General features: G+C 36.2%; 2 protein-coding genes across 2 annotated transcripts; both read left to right on the top strand.

Annotated features, from left to right (window-relative positions):
* The first annotated feature begins 304 nt into the window (after positions 1-304).
* Positions 305-12,968, top strand: LOC124434661 (WASH complex subunit 4-like). Its single transcript, XM_046984544.1, has 37 exons — positions 305-386; positions 458-597; positions 812-865; positions 943-1,008; positions 1,196-1,241; positions 1,314-1,381; positions 1,477-1,553; positions 1,634-1,676; positions 1,751-1,854; positions 2,114-2,234; positions 2,733-2,850; positions 2,921-3,048; positions 3,169-3,329; positions 3,401-3,518; positions 3,813-4,046; positions 4,116-4,157; positions 4,605-4,653; positions 4,747-4,802; positions 4,968-5,090; positions 5,194-5,256; positions 5,604-5,717; positions 6,257-6,349; positions 6,417-6,492; positions 6,601-6,755; positions 9,638-9,712; positions 9,796-9,990; positions 10,091-10,244; positions 10,319-10,385; positions 10,460-10,546; positions 10,639-10,702; positions 10,915-10,998; positions 11,098-11,194; positions 11,268-11,362; positions 11,434-11,532; positions 12,424-12,523; positions 12,597-12,677; positions 12,803-12,968. The coding sequence occupies exons 1-37, from the start codon at positions 329-331 to the stop codon at positions 12,868-12,870; spliced, it is 3,573 nt and encodes a 1,190-aa protein (XP_046840500.1). The 5' UTR covers positions 305-328; the 3' UTR covers positions 12,871-12,968.
* A 285-nt stretch (positions 12,969-13,253) lies between these two features.
* Positions 13,254-14,272, top strand: LOC124434673 (C-C chemokine receptor type 5-like). The gene is made up of 2 exons (XM_046984559.1): positions 13,254-13,422; positions 13,770-14,272. Exons 1-2 carry the CDS (start codon positions 13,403-13,405, stop codon positions 14,200-14,202), a joined length of 453 nt encoding a protein of 150 aa, XP_046840515.1. The 5' UTR covers positions 13,254-13,402; the 3' UTR covers positions 14,203-14,272.
* The last annotated feature ends 22 nt before the right edge of the window (positions 14,273-14,294 follow it).

Below are 14,294 nucleotides of genomic sequence, written 5' to 3'. Positions count from 1 at the left end.
ACCTTTTGCAGTCTTTTTTGTTCTTTTACTTTTACTCTTTTCCTGAAAGGAAAATTAAGTATTTGCTATAAAAGCATCAAAAACGCCAATACAATGGTCTTCTTGCTTTCTTTGACTGTTTACCTTATTCCACCAACCCAATTCATGGTTGAAATGCTCTTCAAAGATTTCTTCACCCTCGATTTTATTTACTTTTTAATTTTTAAAATAAAAGTTTCTTCCCGCCATGTCCTTCGGGCCGAAATCGGTCAATTCCGGTGAATTCCGATATCTCTCCTGAACGCCTCCTTTAAACTGGAGTGATATCGAAAGAGAAAATAGAAAAATCATGGGGTCGGAAGCAGATGAAAATTGGGCTTTTGATGCATTCAATGACGGCTCAATTAGTGAGAAATCTGCTTGATCGAAAGCTAAAAAAGTGTTTCAAGTATTCAAACATTGTTTCTTGTGTATTTAGAGATTGTGAGCGAAGTGCAACTTAGAAAATATGGGCAGTTTTTGGAGGAGTATGCAACCCAATTAAAGGGAATCGAAGATGCGTTGGACGAATGGACTGGGGAATCCTGGGATTTTTCACTTGATCCAATCGAACTTCAAGTAAGAATGAACATTTCTGTTTAACTTCTCGATTGGCAAAGTCTTAAGTCTTCCTCATTCTCATCATTTGATATCTTGACTAATGAAAGTTTAGGTTGCAATTTACTCAGTAGACTGCATGGTCAGCAGTATAAGAGTAGCAGAAAGATGAAAGAGGACCGTTCAAAAATGGTTCATATACATACAAACAAATACTTCTCAATCATATGTTTAGGTTCTGCCATATGAGAAAGCAAGATTTAACGAACTAATTAAGACAGAAAATAAGGTAAATTAAACTTTAACTCATCCATGTTTTAAATATTGCGTAAACTATTTTCTCAAGTCAAGATGTGATTTCTATAGATTTTAAATAAAGTCATTCTGGTGTTCTCTGCTATTTGTTCTGAGATAAGTGAGCTGAAACATGAGGTACGTATATTGACTATCAGGTACTTTAATTGACTATAGATATTAGGTGCTATACACCATTATGAAGTATATACATAATTAGAATGTATGGTTAATAGATTGAGTTTGAGCCAATGACTTAAATATATACTAGAAGATTTATAAAACATTAAACTTCATTATCAAAGATGAAAAATTGATGTTTTAGGCAGTTAACAAGTTCTACCATCCACTCTTACTCTTCGAGGAGTCAGGTATAACTCGTCATTATTGTTGTTCACATGTATTTTTCATAAATGTACTTATTGTGATTCATTTACCTGCAGTTTCGGATGCAACACTTCCCGAAGGTGATGCCCAAGTCAAACTTGGTAGATTGCTCCCTCTTTTACAGGTAACAGCCATGTTTGCTATCATTTTGTACTTTAAGTGAGAGATTGGTGTAGTTTTGTGTTTTAAATTTTTTTTTATTACATTGTATCATTGTAGGAGATATCAAGTTTTGTTTATCGGGCAAATGATGTTACCAAACATGTTATCCAACAACTCAGCTTACTCTATGCCAAGTATGTTATAATTTTCTGTATTTTCAGTAGATTTGTTCATATCATATCAGTTTTTCTCATACTGCGGTACCATTTTAAAGGACCGGTAAAAGAGTTCTTGATGTGTCCGATGTCCATTTTGCTGTAAGTTTGAACCATAATTTACTCATTAAATCTTCTAGTGATTGTCAACCTAAGATATGTTATTTTTTGGGCAGACAATATTTGATAAGTTGGGTGATTTGTTTTCAATCCTGATCACTCTTGATGAAATCATGAACGAAAGCACTGGCATTCATGAAAACTGGAAAAGATACAAGAGGTATAAAAATTATAGTTCGGTTCATTTAACTTGCTAATTTATTCCACCAGTAGAAAAGGTGGGGATTTTCACGGGATTGACAACTCAAAAAACATGCATGCTTTAGACAGTTGTTATTATATTTTTATATGCTGGAAAATTGTACCATAAGTTTATAAATAATGTCAATGTTCAAAGCCTTGTGCTCTGGGCAATCCAGCATTGCAAAATGTTTCAAACTCTTTTGCCTAGTACAAAATTTTTCTCTCTTTAATTCCAGAATGCTGAAGTCGGTACAACATAACCCAGGTGTTTTCAGTGTGAAGCCAGATCAACTCAGACCATTAGAGAAGTGGATAATGAAGATTGAAGGGCAAATAATGGATGGTTTGATCTTTGATGTATGTTTAATGTATTGCATGGGATATGCATTGATCGCAATCTTTGCATGTGTGGTACTTTGTAGATTGTATTGGCACGTGCGTTGTATTTTCATAGCATTTCACTGCTGTTTTGGTTTTGTATTGAAAACGCGGAAGTCCGGAATGTGAGCATTATTGGCTACATATTTACCTTTAAAATCCCTTTCGTTCATGTGAAGTTGATATACATTTACAGTGTGTGAATTAACGGTGTGCAATGTGCAATTTGCACATCGTTTTAGCTAAAATGAAAACAATTGCACATCACTTTTTCAAATGATGTGCAAAAATCAGCGGTTTTAACGAAAAACACTGTCGTAAATCATATGAATTTGTTCACGTTTAAAAATATTAATTTAGCAATTAGCGCTATATAATAATTAACGTAATATCGATTTGATTATGCCTCTAAAGAAACACTTTTGTCTAAAATACTGCACATCGTTTTTTCTGAACTAATTCGCACACTGCATTTAGAATTGTGTGAAGCAAATCTTTGACTCGCCAGCTATTCCTGTGAGTGGCAATCGTGAATTTCTTGAAGAATTTTCGCATCATCTACAAGTGATGTTCGCGACAATCGAGCCAAAACTAGGTAGGTGCTAGTTTACAACAAGATCAAAAATTCACGAGATTTGTCGTGAAAGCACCTCGTTTCGTTGTAGGGGAAAACGGTGAAATTGATCAAAGAAAGAATTTCGTTTGTTTTTTGGCTCTCTATACGTTGTATGTGCATATATTTCGGCAATTTGACAAGAAATTTTTGAAGCAAATTTTGGATGTTCATAAAAAGGTATTTGCACTGGAAAATATGAATCAGGAATGATGCCTTAACACATTTGAAAGAGAATTCGCAAATTTCAAATATAGAAGTAAAAAAAATTGAAATGTTAATATTTTTCTATTGTTTTAGATTCCTGCCATTCATTTGGTTGGCAATGTTTTGTTCTTTCCCAACGAGTTCATTCAATCAAAAATTCCGCAACTTCAGAAAATTATCGATCGGAAACAAGAATTACTTGTGAGGTCATCTAGGGAGAGTTTTCTCAGCACTGCTAGTCAAAATCTGCCAAGGTACTTGTTAGGATAGATATGAACACAAGGAGGTAAATGTTTGTGCCTTACAGGATCTTTGTACTTTATAGAGAAGCGAAGAATATGAATTTGCAAGTCAGTGCATGGATGGTTCTTATGGAATCAAGTTTGAACTCTGGAGAGAGTTTGACTGAAAATCTCAATAAGAGATGTTCATTATTTCTAAAGGTAGGACATAGGACAATTACTTTGGTTATTGGAGGATTTCTGTGTACAGTTGTAGATACAGAGTTTGATGCTTACGTATAAAACGCCATTTATTTTGTGATGATATAAAATCATCAGTGGATTAATTTTGTTGCTAGTTCTATTGAGAGGCAATGTTGGGATTTTATGGGTTAGTCAATGCATCCGAAGTGGCGATTAGTGCTTGAGTGAAATTTTTCTGCATCCTTTCAATAATTAAGGATCTCGCGAAAGTGGTTAATGTTATTAATTTTTCCATCTCTTGAATGAAAACAGGGTATCCTGTATGCGTCGACCATTAGTCATCGTGTAAAGACAATCATGAATCTTCACTTAGCAATGAACACACCGATGACGAAATCCGCCGTTCTGGCACTCTGCAAACTTGTGGAACTTCTAAAAGCCATCGAACATACTTTTCATCGTCGTAGTATGTTGATAGCGGAGAGTGTTACTCATATCATACAATATCTATCGTATCTTGCTTTGAATTTGTTGGAAAACGTAAAGGTGAGCTATTTGCTACTACATTTGTATAAAATAGCCGAATAACTTGAGCTTGGAAACTTATTATTGTAGAATCGTATTGCTGCCGATAAGAAATACACTCACAGACGTTTGGTATGTGGAGTTTTTTGTACTTTTTGTGCGATTTGTTTATGTTTTGATATTCATTTTCTTGGCGTTCTGTTTATCTGGTCTACGTTTTTAACTCCCTATTGTTGTAAAAGTAAATGGTTTGAACCCTGGAGTATCGTTGAATGTTTGTAAATGTTGATCGTCCAGGTTGGTATAGTCCTGAGAAGGACTGTTTTTGTTGTTGTTGACTTACCGGTAGTCATCTTCAGAGTCAAAAATGACTTGAAGATGACTACTTTTTTGACTCTGAAGATGACTACCGCTAAGGTTGTCGAAACGTCAGTCAACAACAACAAAAACAGTCCTTCTCAGGACTATACCAACCTGGACGATCTACATTTACAAACATCTCCCTATAGTTGTGTTGTCATTTATTTATTTATAAATAGGTTTACTATAAATTACTATCTTCTTCTTGCTTCGATTCAGGATGTGTTGGCCGCATTGTTAATGGCTCAAAATGCTTTAAATGGAATGGGTAAGATGCAGTAGACTAAGTATTATTTCAAAAATACCCGTTTAGTCTACTTTGCTTTATCGAACCAAATTACTTCTAATTTCTCTGTTCTAGGAACCCGCGAGAGACGTCTTGTGGCAAAACTTGGACTACATGTTGCGACGCAGACGGTTTGTAAAGAGCTTTCTGCCTTATTGTATTCATTAATATAATTTCTTGGCCCCTTAATTTTTTGAGGATGGGGTTCTCGAATCTCCCAAAGCTGACAGTGCGTCGATTTTATTTTATTCTCCATTTTCTGTGTTCGTTATGACATTCTTACTATTTTCTTAAAGAAAACATTTCGCGAAGAAGAGCTGAATAATTTGACGCAGGTTTTGAAGAAACACGAAGTTGTTTGCGAACTGAGAAACAAATTGAAAGAAGTTTGTGATTGCAGCTTCCTCTACTGGCACAGGGTTGGTTATTTGTGATTGGAGTCGCAACGAAAATCGCTCGGTTTCATGATGATGATTGTTCCTTATACTAAAATATTTTGTCTTCTTTTTTTCAAATTTTTAGGTAGTTTTCCCGACCTACTTAAATGATGTTGTAGAAAAAGTTACTGATGCTCAACGAGTTCATGTAAGTAGATTCTTGTATCTTTCATTAAGTCGTTCGTTGTTGACCGCTGACACTCACAACCTTAATATTTAAAGTTGTCTGAGCCCGCATTACAATGAATGCAAATCATGAACATATAACCCATAAAGACCAGTTTTATCATTAAGTTGTTCTTTGTTGACCGCTGACACTCACAACCTTAATATTTTAACTTGTCTGAGCCTGCATTACAATGAATGCAAATCATAAACATATAACCCATAAAGACCAGTTTTATCATTAAGTCGTTCTTCGTTGACCGCTGACACTCACAACCTTACTATTTAAAGTGGTCTGAGCCTGCATTACAATGAAAATATTTCTTTCAGTATATGTTTGGTGCCTTTCGCGATTGCGTTCTACCGTTGAAACAATCCCGCCACGATTCACCAGAAACAATGTTGGAGGCGTTTGATCATGAAATAAGCAAGCAATTTAACGAGGTTTGCCTTTACAAAATCAAATAGATCTGAAACGATGACTTTCATACTGTAATTTTACTACAGAGAGCGCTGAAGATTGATAATTTCGGGTGCTTATATTTATCGTACATTTATATATGTTATAATCCGTTATCCCCTCCCCACACACACATCTCATTAACGATCTTTCCTGTGTTGTTGCTTGATCAGGTTATTTATAATTTCCACTGAATTTTTCTAAATTGAATTTCTTTGAATTTTCACGATATGGCATCCATTCAACACGGAAAAATATCTTGGACCGAATGCTTAGAATTTGTTTTATGTATAGGTTTAGCTGTTATTCTGAGGAATCTTTTTGAAAATTGATCGAAAAGGCTCTTTTAAGAAGTTCTCTTCAATTGGACAAAGTGTAACAGCCTAAAAAAACAGGAAAAACTGTTTTAGTTCTAACTTTCCCTAACTTTTTTCGCCAAAATATATTATTTTAAATCAACGAATTTGAGAGTAAACCCTAAATACACAGATTATCGCTGCAAACTTTGTGTTTATTTTCGTAGCATTTCCTTGAACCCGTTTGTCGACTCATCGAAACAGATCTTCGTCTTTATATTCATCAGCACTTACAAGTTGGCGATAGGAATCCATTCAGAGTATAATAATTTCAATTTGTGACGAATCATCGGCCGTGGGGAATAATTTTATGCTTTGTTGGTTAAGGTTGGCGTGAAGGATCTGTCACAATTCCTCAAAATCAAACCAATTAGATTCTTTGATCGACTCATTAACGTCAAAGGTAGCAGATCCCACAATTATATTTGCAGAAATAAGTGTTGCAATTTTGTTGCAATTACTAAGGAATTTTGCTCATTTCGTACAAACTAAAAGATTTTGTAATTTCTAGAATATGTTGCTCACTACTTGGATGCAACCTTTTATAATTTGACAACGGTTGCTTTGCATGATTGGAAGACGTACGGCGAGATGAAGAATGCCGCTGTACAAAGATACAATTTGTCGATGACAGAGGCTCATCTTCCCAGTCAGACCCTAGAGCAGGTTAGTTGTAAATTGTATTATGTTGCATTTGAAATTTCTTATTTAGCTGGAGTTCCATTCATAGAAGGAGATCACTCCATGCAGCACGTTTTTATAACAATAATTTTATTCTAACCAAGAATACGTAACTTAAATTCGTAATCACCTAACACCTTCACCTAACGCCTAACACCTTCACCTAACACCTTCACCTAACACCTTCACCTAACACCTTCAACCTAACACCTTCACCACCTAACACCTAACACACCTTCACCTAACACCTTCACCTAACACCTTCACCTAACACCTTCACCTAACTTCACCTAACGCCTTCACCTAACACCAAACACCTTTCACCTAACCTTCACCTACACCCACCTAACACCTTCACCTAACACCTTCACCTAACATCTTCACCTTCACCTAACACCTTCAACACCTTCACACCTAACACCTTCACCTAACACCTTCACCTAACACCTTCACCTAACGCCTAACACCTTCACCTAACACAAACACCTTCACCTAACAACACCTTCACCTAAACACCTTCCTAACACCTCACCTAACACCTAACACCTTCACCTAACACCTTCACCTAACACCTTCACCTAACACCTTCACCTAACACCTTCAACCTAACACCTTCACCTAACACCTTAACACCTTAACACCTTCACCTAACACCTAACACCTTCACCTAACACCTTCACCTAACACTTTCACCTAACACCTTCAACACCTAACACCACCTAACACCTTCACCTAACGCCTAACACCTTCACCTAACACCAAACACCTTCACCTAACGCCTAACACCTTCACCTACCGCCTAACACCTTCACCTAACACCTTCACCTACCGCCTAACACCTTCACCTAACACCTTCTAATCGATGTATATAGTCAGTGAATAATAAACAATCTGTCAGTTGCCTGAAGATCGCCCTACGGCGTGAAACTCCGAGTAGTGACAGCAAGTACTTGTCCATTTTATTTCATTTTATCTTAAATACATATACACACACCTTAATAATTGATGTTAATCAACTGTTTGTCTTTTCCGTTGCATTTCTTTGCAATTTATCGTAAATATATACATAACGCATCTTAATAATTTAATACTAACCAACTGTTTTTATTTTTCATTGCATTCCGTTACAATTTATATTTAATATATATACACCTTAATAATTAAAATTAATCTTTCAATAAATTCCATGTTCACACGATCTTTATGAATGAATAGTTCAGATGATTTCATTTCTTCCCATCTGATAAACTTTCGTATCCTTCGGTCATGATAGCGGCCACAGGAAACACACTGTTTCGGTTGCGAATCAATACATCTTTCCATTTCTTAAACTTTAAGCTATTGTCCTTGCCTGTGGTGAAGGATTAAAAATTTTAAGTTTTTAGATTATATATTTATATATGATAATGTCACTAACATCTAAAAGGTCTTTGTGTATTGTGATTGGCAGAGCTCGTCTATTTCACTTCACTGTGATGAGTATTGTTGGAAACTTTGTTTTGACAGATTAATACGATATTTTATGATTTTGAATCTTTTTTACACCGTACCTTTCTTTCCGGCTTCGATATCTATCTTTTCCGAGGAATTATGGACCGTTTCTCTTCCAACATTTTCTTTTGAAACTGTCGACCTTACAGTCTCATCATTCATTTGATTTTCAGTTTTACAATCGTGGTAACTTTTATCTTTGCTGAGTTGGTTACCAGATGATAAGCCATGTTTTGTTGGGACCTTATCAATCGATTTTATGGTCGGGCTCACGGCTGTTGTCTTCAGCTGAAATACATTCTTTAGACGTTTTGCAAGCCGTCTTCTTTTTGGTTGGTTGGAGGTTTTATCACAATTCAGCGAAGTGTTTCCATCTTGTGTTTTATCTCTTCTCCGACATTTGAAATGTGAAGCAGGCGATCTGTTTTCAACAAGTTTTTGTCTCTCTATAAATTTCCAATTAAAAAAATATATATCAACAGAAGCATTGCTTACTTTGCTTACATTAAAAAATACCAAAGTACCTTTGAAATAACGTGTTCTTTTGGCTTGTTTTTCGCCTTGTTTTTCCTAATAAAAGGATGATCGAGAGGAATATTTCTGAGAAATCTTTTCCCACTTTCATCAAGATAAATCTCGGCCCAAATATCTTCGACTTCTTCGCAACAATCGTTTTGTATGTGCTCTTCACGCACTCCACCGATTGATGTATTATCTTCGTGTATTTTCATCGCCATTCTAAATTCTTTATTGTGTTGTATTGAAAGTTTTTTCCTGTGTGCACTTTTGCTTTTGCTCACGCTTCAAAAAAGAACTCGAAAACTGCGTCTTGCAATGCTGTTAATGAAGTTTTATTTGTTACGTCATTAATTGATGCGCGCGCGTCTTTCATGACGTATTAATTGGTGACGTTTTGTTTGGTCAAATTCTACAAATTTATTTCTTCGTGAATTGTTATTCCATTAGGGGCCGATCGCACGATTTGCGAAAAGCGCTATCCACTAGATAGCAATTTTTTACGTTAAAAAATCTCCCAAAAGGAAAAATTATCATTTGAATTGAGCAATCATGCACTGAAATAAAATGATGTTTCTAAGATTGCAAAAATTCTCTGTTGTGAGGAAAATATAAAGACCATTTTACCATAGGCGGCTCAGAAAATCACTTAGCTAGTAGCTAAATAGTTTAAAACAAACGATAACTCGCCCCATTCCACCGTAACAGACCGTGCGCCACGAACTTTAAAAATCAATTAATACAAAGTGAACTATTTAGCTAGTGATTATCTAGCTAAGTGATTTTCTGGGCCGCGTATGATTTTACACACAAGTTTGAAAATTCTACTATCCTACGAAGATTTTTTATTGTTTTTAAAGGGTCTCGATGTCCTTGAAATAATGCGAAACATTCACGTTTTTATATCAAGATACTTGTACAATTTAAATAACCAGGTACTAAATCATCGTCTGGGCTTGCCGCACTACGTTTTGAACCATACTTTTTGTATTTACGAAAAATGTTTTCATTTTCATAGATTTTTGTTGAGCGTTCTTCTAATAACAAACATCTGAATACGATCAACATACGACACATCGCGAACTCTATCCGAACCCACGGTTCCGGCATCATGAATACGACTGTGAATTTTACCTATCAATTCCTTCGAAAGAAATTCTTTATTTTTTCTCAGTTTTTGTACGACGAACATATCAAAGGACGGGTACTCAAGGTAGAGGGATAGTGGGGTACAATTGCTGTAGTTCCTGGTATTTTCGTCTTTAGTGGACTGAAATTTCAGTCAAAGTTAACTGTTTTGTACTTTTCTTTAGGATATTCGATATTTTAAGGAGGTGCGCGAGGAGACTGGGCAAAAGTATCCGTTTGACCGAGCGGAGAAATTCAATAAGGGAATACGTAAACTTGGCTTGACCCCAGACTCCCTTAGCTATCTCGATCAATTTAGAGAGCTCATCACTCAAGTTGGTATGTCATTCGTGAGAAAGGTCTTATTTTCCTTTGCCCGTTTTTTCAACATTTTGCGGGTGTTTTTTGTGTAGGTAATGCAATGGGTTACATCAGAATGGTTAGATCTGGTGGTCTTCACTGCGTCTCAAATGCCATAAGGTTTAGTCAGCATTTTGTCATTTTAAAGACTTCAATTCTTTACGTCACACAAGATATTCCATTGATATTTGTAGGTTCGTCCCAGACTTGGAAGATATTATGTCTTTTGAAGAGCTTGTGAAAGACGAAGGATTATCAGTAGAAACAAACGAAGCAGCTAAGTATGTACTTGAACATACCGTCTACTGTTGTTGAACTGTGTTTTATTGTACGGGTTGTATTGTAGATCGCTAACTTACGTCTTCTTTCATAGGAATCTTGACGCCGCCATTGGCAACCTTGCAAAGAATTTTGCTGAAGGGACGGATTACTTTAAGGTCAGCTGACATGTCTTTAGCATACATCCTTATATGCCCCCTAAGGTCCAGTTTGTACTCTGTATGACATTAGCTATGTGTATTGATTACTTAAGCATACATCCTTATATGCTCCTTAAGGTCTAGTTTATACTCTGTATGACATTTGCAATGTTTTTAGCATCCATCTTATTGATATTCTACCATGTTCGTGTTGTGATTGTATTTTACAGCTTTTAGTCGATGTGTTTGTCCCTCAGTTTCGAGACGTAAAGAACATGCATTTGAGAAATTTTTACATCATAATTCCTCCATTGGTGAGAGATCTTTATGACACTGTTGAGTCAAGAGCTTTTTTACGTTATTCGGTGAACGCAACAAACATCCTTACTGTAATATACACATTTTACTTGTAGACGATAAACTTTGTCGAGTACTCCATGAATCGCAAAGAAAAAATGAACAAGAAAAACAAGGAAGGCGCCGCGTTCACTGACGATGGCTTTGCAATGGGTTTGTGTTTTGTTCTTGTGTTAATATCAATAATTTAAAATGATGACGTTGTTGAAAATACGATTTTATACAGGAGTGGCGTACATTCTTAAATTGCTAAATCAATACAAAGAATTTGATTCTCTTCATTGGTTTCAGTCTGTGGATCAAAAATACCTGACTGACATGGTATGCTGCATAACTAGTGCGTTGTTAAAACCACGAACAATAACAAAATACCTTCTCCTTATCTTAACAAGCGTAAAGTGTCGCTGTCTTTGAATGGCAAAGGAGGACGAGATGAAAAGCTTCAGCAGACGTTGAGTTTAACTCAAAAACGACTTTCAGCTTTTCAAAGGGTATGTTTTTTTAAAGAATTGTGATTAAAAATTGATGAAATGAAGATTCAAAAGGTGACCAAACAATGGTTGTATTTAGTGATGAAACTGCGCATGCCAAGTCCAAGTTTACAGGAAATGATGTATCATAAGCAATTATGAAATAAAAGCAATAAAACGCGTGCGGTGATTGGTCTAGAGCAGGGGTCTCCAAACTACGGCCCGCGGGCCAGATGCGGCCCGTTGGGCCTCTCAATCCGGCCCGCAGAGGCACTTAAGAAAAATTAATATATATTATTATCAATATTATTATTAAACAAAATAAACTTTGTGCAGAAAGTTCACGTTATGTCGCAAGCCAACTAGCAAGAGTGGCTTACGTCAATTTTTCTCCCAACTTCCTACTTCCGTTTCAAGCACATTGCGAAATTTAAAAAGCTGAAGGATAACGTGGAAATTTTTTATATTCTTCGGCCCTCAACATGCTGGATGAAAGTTCATGTGGCCCTCCGGCTGTAAAGTTTGGAGACCCCTGGTCTAGAGCCCTGTTTGCATTTGCCTGTGCAAAACACATCTGAGCTCAACCAATCAAATGAATCAAAACAATCAATCAGTCAAAGAGAATTTGCAAATCGATCACGAATACTGCACTGATCTGCTCTCGAGTTATCCCAAAGGTCTCCTTGGTTTGCATAAGCCCGTGTAAACCATTGAGCTCTATAATAGAACTCAATGGTGTAAACACAGTAAACATCTTTTATTTCTTAATTCAACAAGCGTCGTGAAAATGACGTAAAAATGGCGTTTTTCACATATATGGTTGGTTCCACGTTCCACACTATATTTACGCCATTTTCACGGCGTTTTAGACTTTACGTCTTGTTTGTTTTCTGAATCTCTCTTATATTTCAGGAATTCGAACTTCTCTACTACTCCTTGAGCAGCGCGCGAATTTTTTTCCGAGCGGATAAAACGGAAGCAGAAGAAAAAGAAGAAAAAGAGCAAAGTCAAGGTAAAACTTTCTTTGTGGTTGTGTCAATTTAAAGGTACGGCTGTCCTTACCTTCATCTCTCCCCCACCTTCAGCCGGTGATAATGATACGGAGACCGACGGAAGTGGTCCTTCTACACCAAACGTCAACAGTGATAACACGCCAAATGATTTAGGTACGAAATTTTTGTTGATGGTCGTGATGTTAACTTGTTTATAGTCATTTAAACATCTTAGGTTGTCTAAAAATGGACATTTCACATATATCATGTATTTGATCACATCGCACTGTTATTTCTAGGTAATTCCACATCTACACCTCCCCCACCTCCACCGCCTCCTCCCCCACCCCCACCACCTCCAATGTGAAGAAATTTTAATGAAGAATTAAAGTTAGCGTAATGATAAATTGTTAGATTGAATCTCGATTTTCGATGTAGTTTATAAAATACATAATGAAACGGAAACGGAAATTGTTTATCTTAACTGCTCGGGCATGCTATTTTTTGAGTCTAAAACATTTCCTTTGTAGTCGTGTAATTTTGAATAATTGCTTGTTTTACCCGAAGTAAACTCTGCTTTCTGTCATTTTTTTGAAAAATATATTTATTTGGGAAGAAAGCAATTTGAGCGCTTCACATGAGTGGAAAAAAAGATGGCGGACTTCCACTTTGGTCGTGGGAGCTGACGTGTTATTGTTTGATATTTATACTTGGATTCTTTGGAAATGTTACCGTTATAATCGTTGTTTTGAAAAGCGGTACCAGAAAACATCAATTACGCAAGGTTCCATTCAACATATATTTGATGTCTTTGGCAATAGTTGACTTAATATTTGCAATTAGCGCATTACCTATATATGTAGCATCGACGAACGCCGTACCTCATCCGAATGGATTGAATGGCGAGATTATGTGTAAGGTAATAACTGGATATCTCATTCCTTTTTGGCTGAGTGACACATCAATTTACATTCTTGTCATCATAAGTTTCGAAAGATATTCTGCCATTAGCAAACCATTCTTGACTATAAAACGAGGGATATCTCGCAAAACCTATCTAAGTGTTGCTGCTGCTTATATGGCAGCATTTATTGTACAGATTCCCACAATTGTTGGTTCCCATTGGGCTGGGGAGAATGGTACAGTCAGTTATTGCAAGTATGAATGGCCTAACGAAGCTGTTAGTACTTCCATATATGCTATTGTGCTTATCTGCCATCTTATTTTTCCTGCTGTCACATTCATTTTTAATTTTCATCGAATCAGAAAATGTCTCACTGTGTTGGATACAACCTTACGCAAGTCCATTGCTGACGACAAACAACGTTTAAAGATTCTTAAAAGTAAACAGAAGACTGTGAAAATAGTGTTTGTTGTGATGATGGCATTTTTTTGTCTATGGGCCCCCAATCATATAATGTATCTTCTCTTTCAATTTGGTGGAATACATAATTTAAAGTGGAATTCTACATATTATCAAGCGGGTATTGTTCTTGGTTTTTGTTCATCGTGGCTGAATCCATTTCTGTATGCATTTCAAAGCAGGGACTTTCGAACTCATGCCTACAAAGTGTTAAGAAAAATTTTTTGTGAACAAAGCTCTTCTCGACCTTTCGAAGACAGCCATGGTACTATCAGTTCATTGTCATCTGGTCAAACTAAAAATGGGTTTCGAAAATTAAAAAGCCCAGTAGTTTAGATTTTAGTTTGACTTTTTCTATTTCTTTTATTATACATGCATTGCAATAAATGAATTACTTGACTTGCAACCCGGAACTAAGTCTTGTTCAT

Source organism: Xenia sp. Carnegie-2017, unplaced genomic scaffold, assembly GCF_021976095.1.
Source record: "Xenia sp. Carnegie-2017 unplaced genomic scaffold, XeniaSp_v1 HiC_scaffold_14, whole genome shotgun sequence".
NCBI lineage: Eukaryota > Metazoa > Cnidaria > Anthozoa > Malacalcyonacea > Xeniidae > Xenia > Xenia sp. Carnegie-2017.
Note: the sequence above shows the minus strand (reverse complement) of the source record. Positions and strands in the feature narration are given on the sequence as shown.

Excerpts from the sequence above, each read along its gene's own strand:
- LOC124434661 (XM_046984544.1), top strand. The coding sequence starts at position 329 with ATGGGGTCGGAAGCAGATGAAAATTGGGCTTTTGATGCATTCAATGAC. Across the intron at positions 2,235-2,732 it reads TGGATGGTTTGATCTTTGAT|AATTGTGTGAAGCAAATCTT; the intron begins GTATGTTTAATG and ends CACTGCATTTAG. Across the intron at positions 6,756-9,637 it reads CCAGTCAGACCCTAGAGCAG|GGTCTCGATGTCCTTGAAAT; the intron begins GTTAGTTGTAAA and ends TTGTTTTTAAAG.
- LOC124434673 (XM_046984559.1), top strand. The coding sequence starts at position 13,403 with ATGGCGAGATTATGTGTAAG. Across the intron at positions 13,423-13,769 it reads ATGGCGAGATTATGTGTAAG|AAAATGTCTCACTGTGTTGG; the intron begins GTAATAACTGGA and ends TCATCGAATCAG.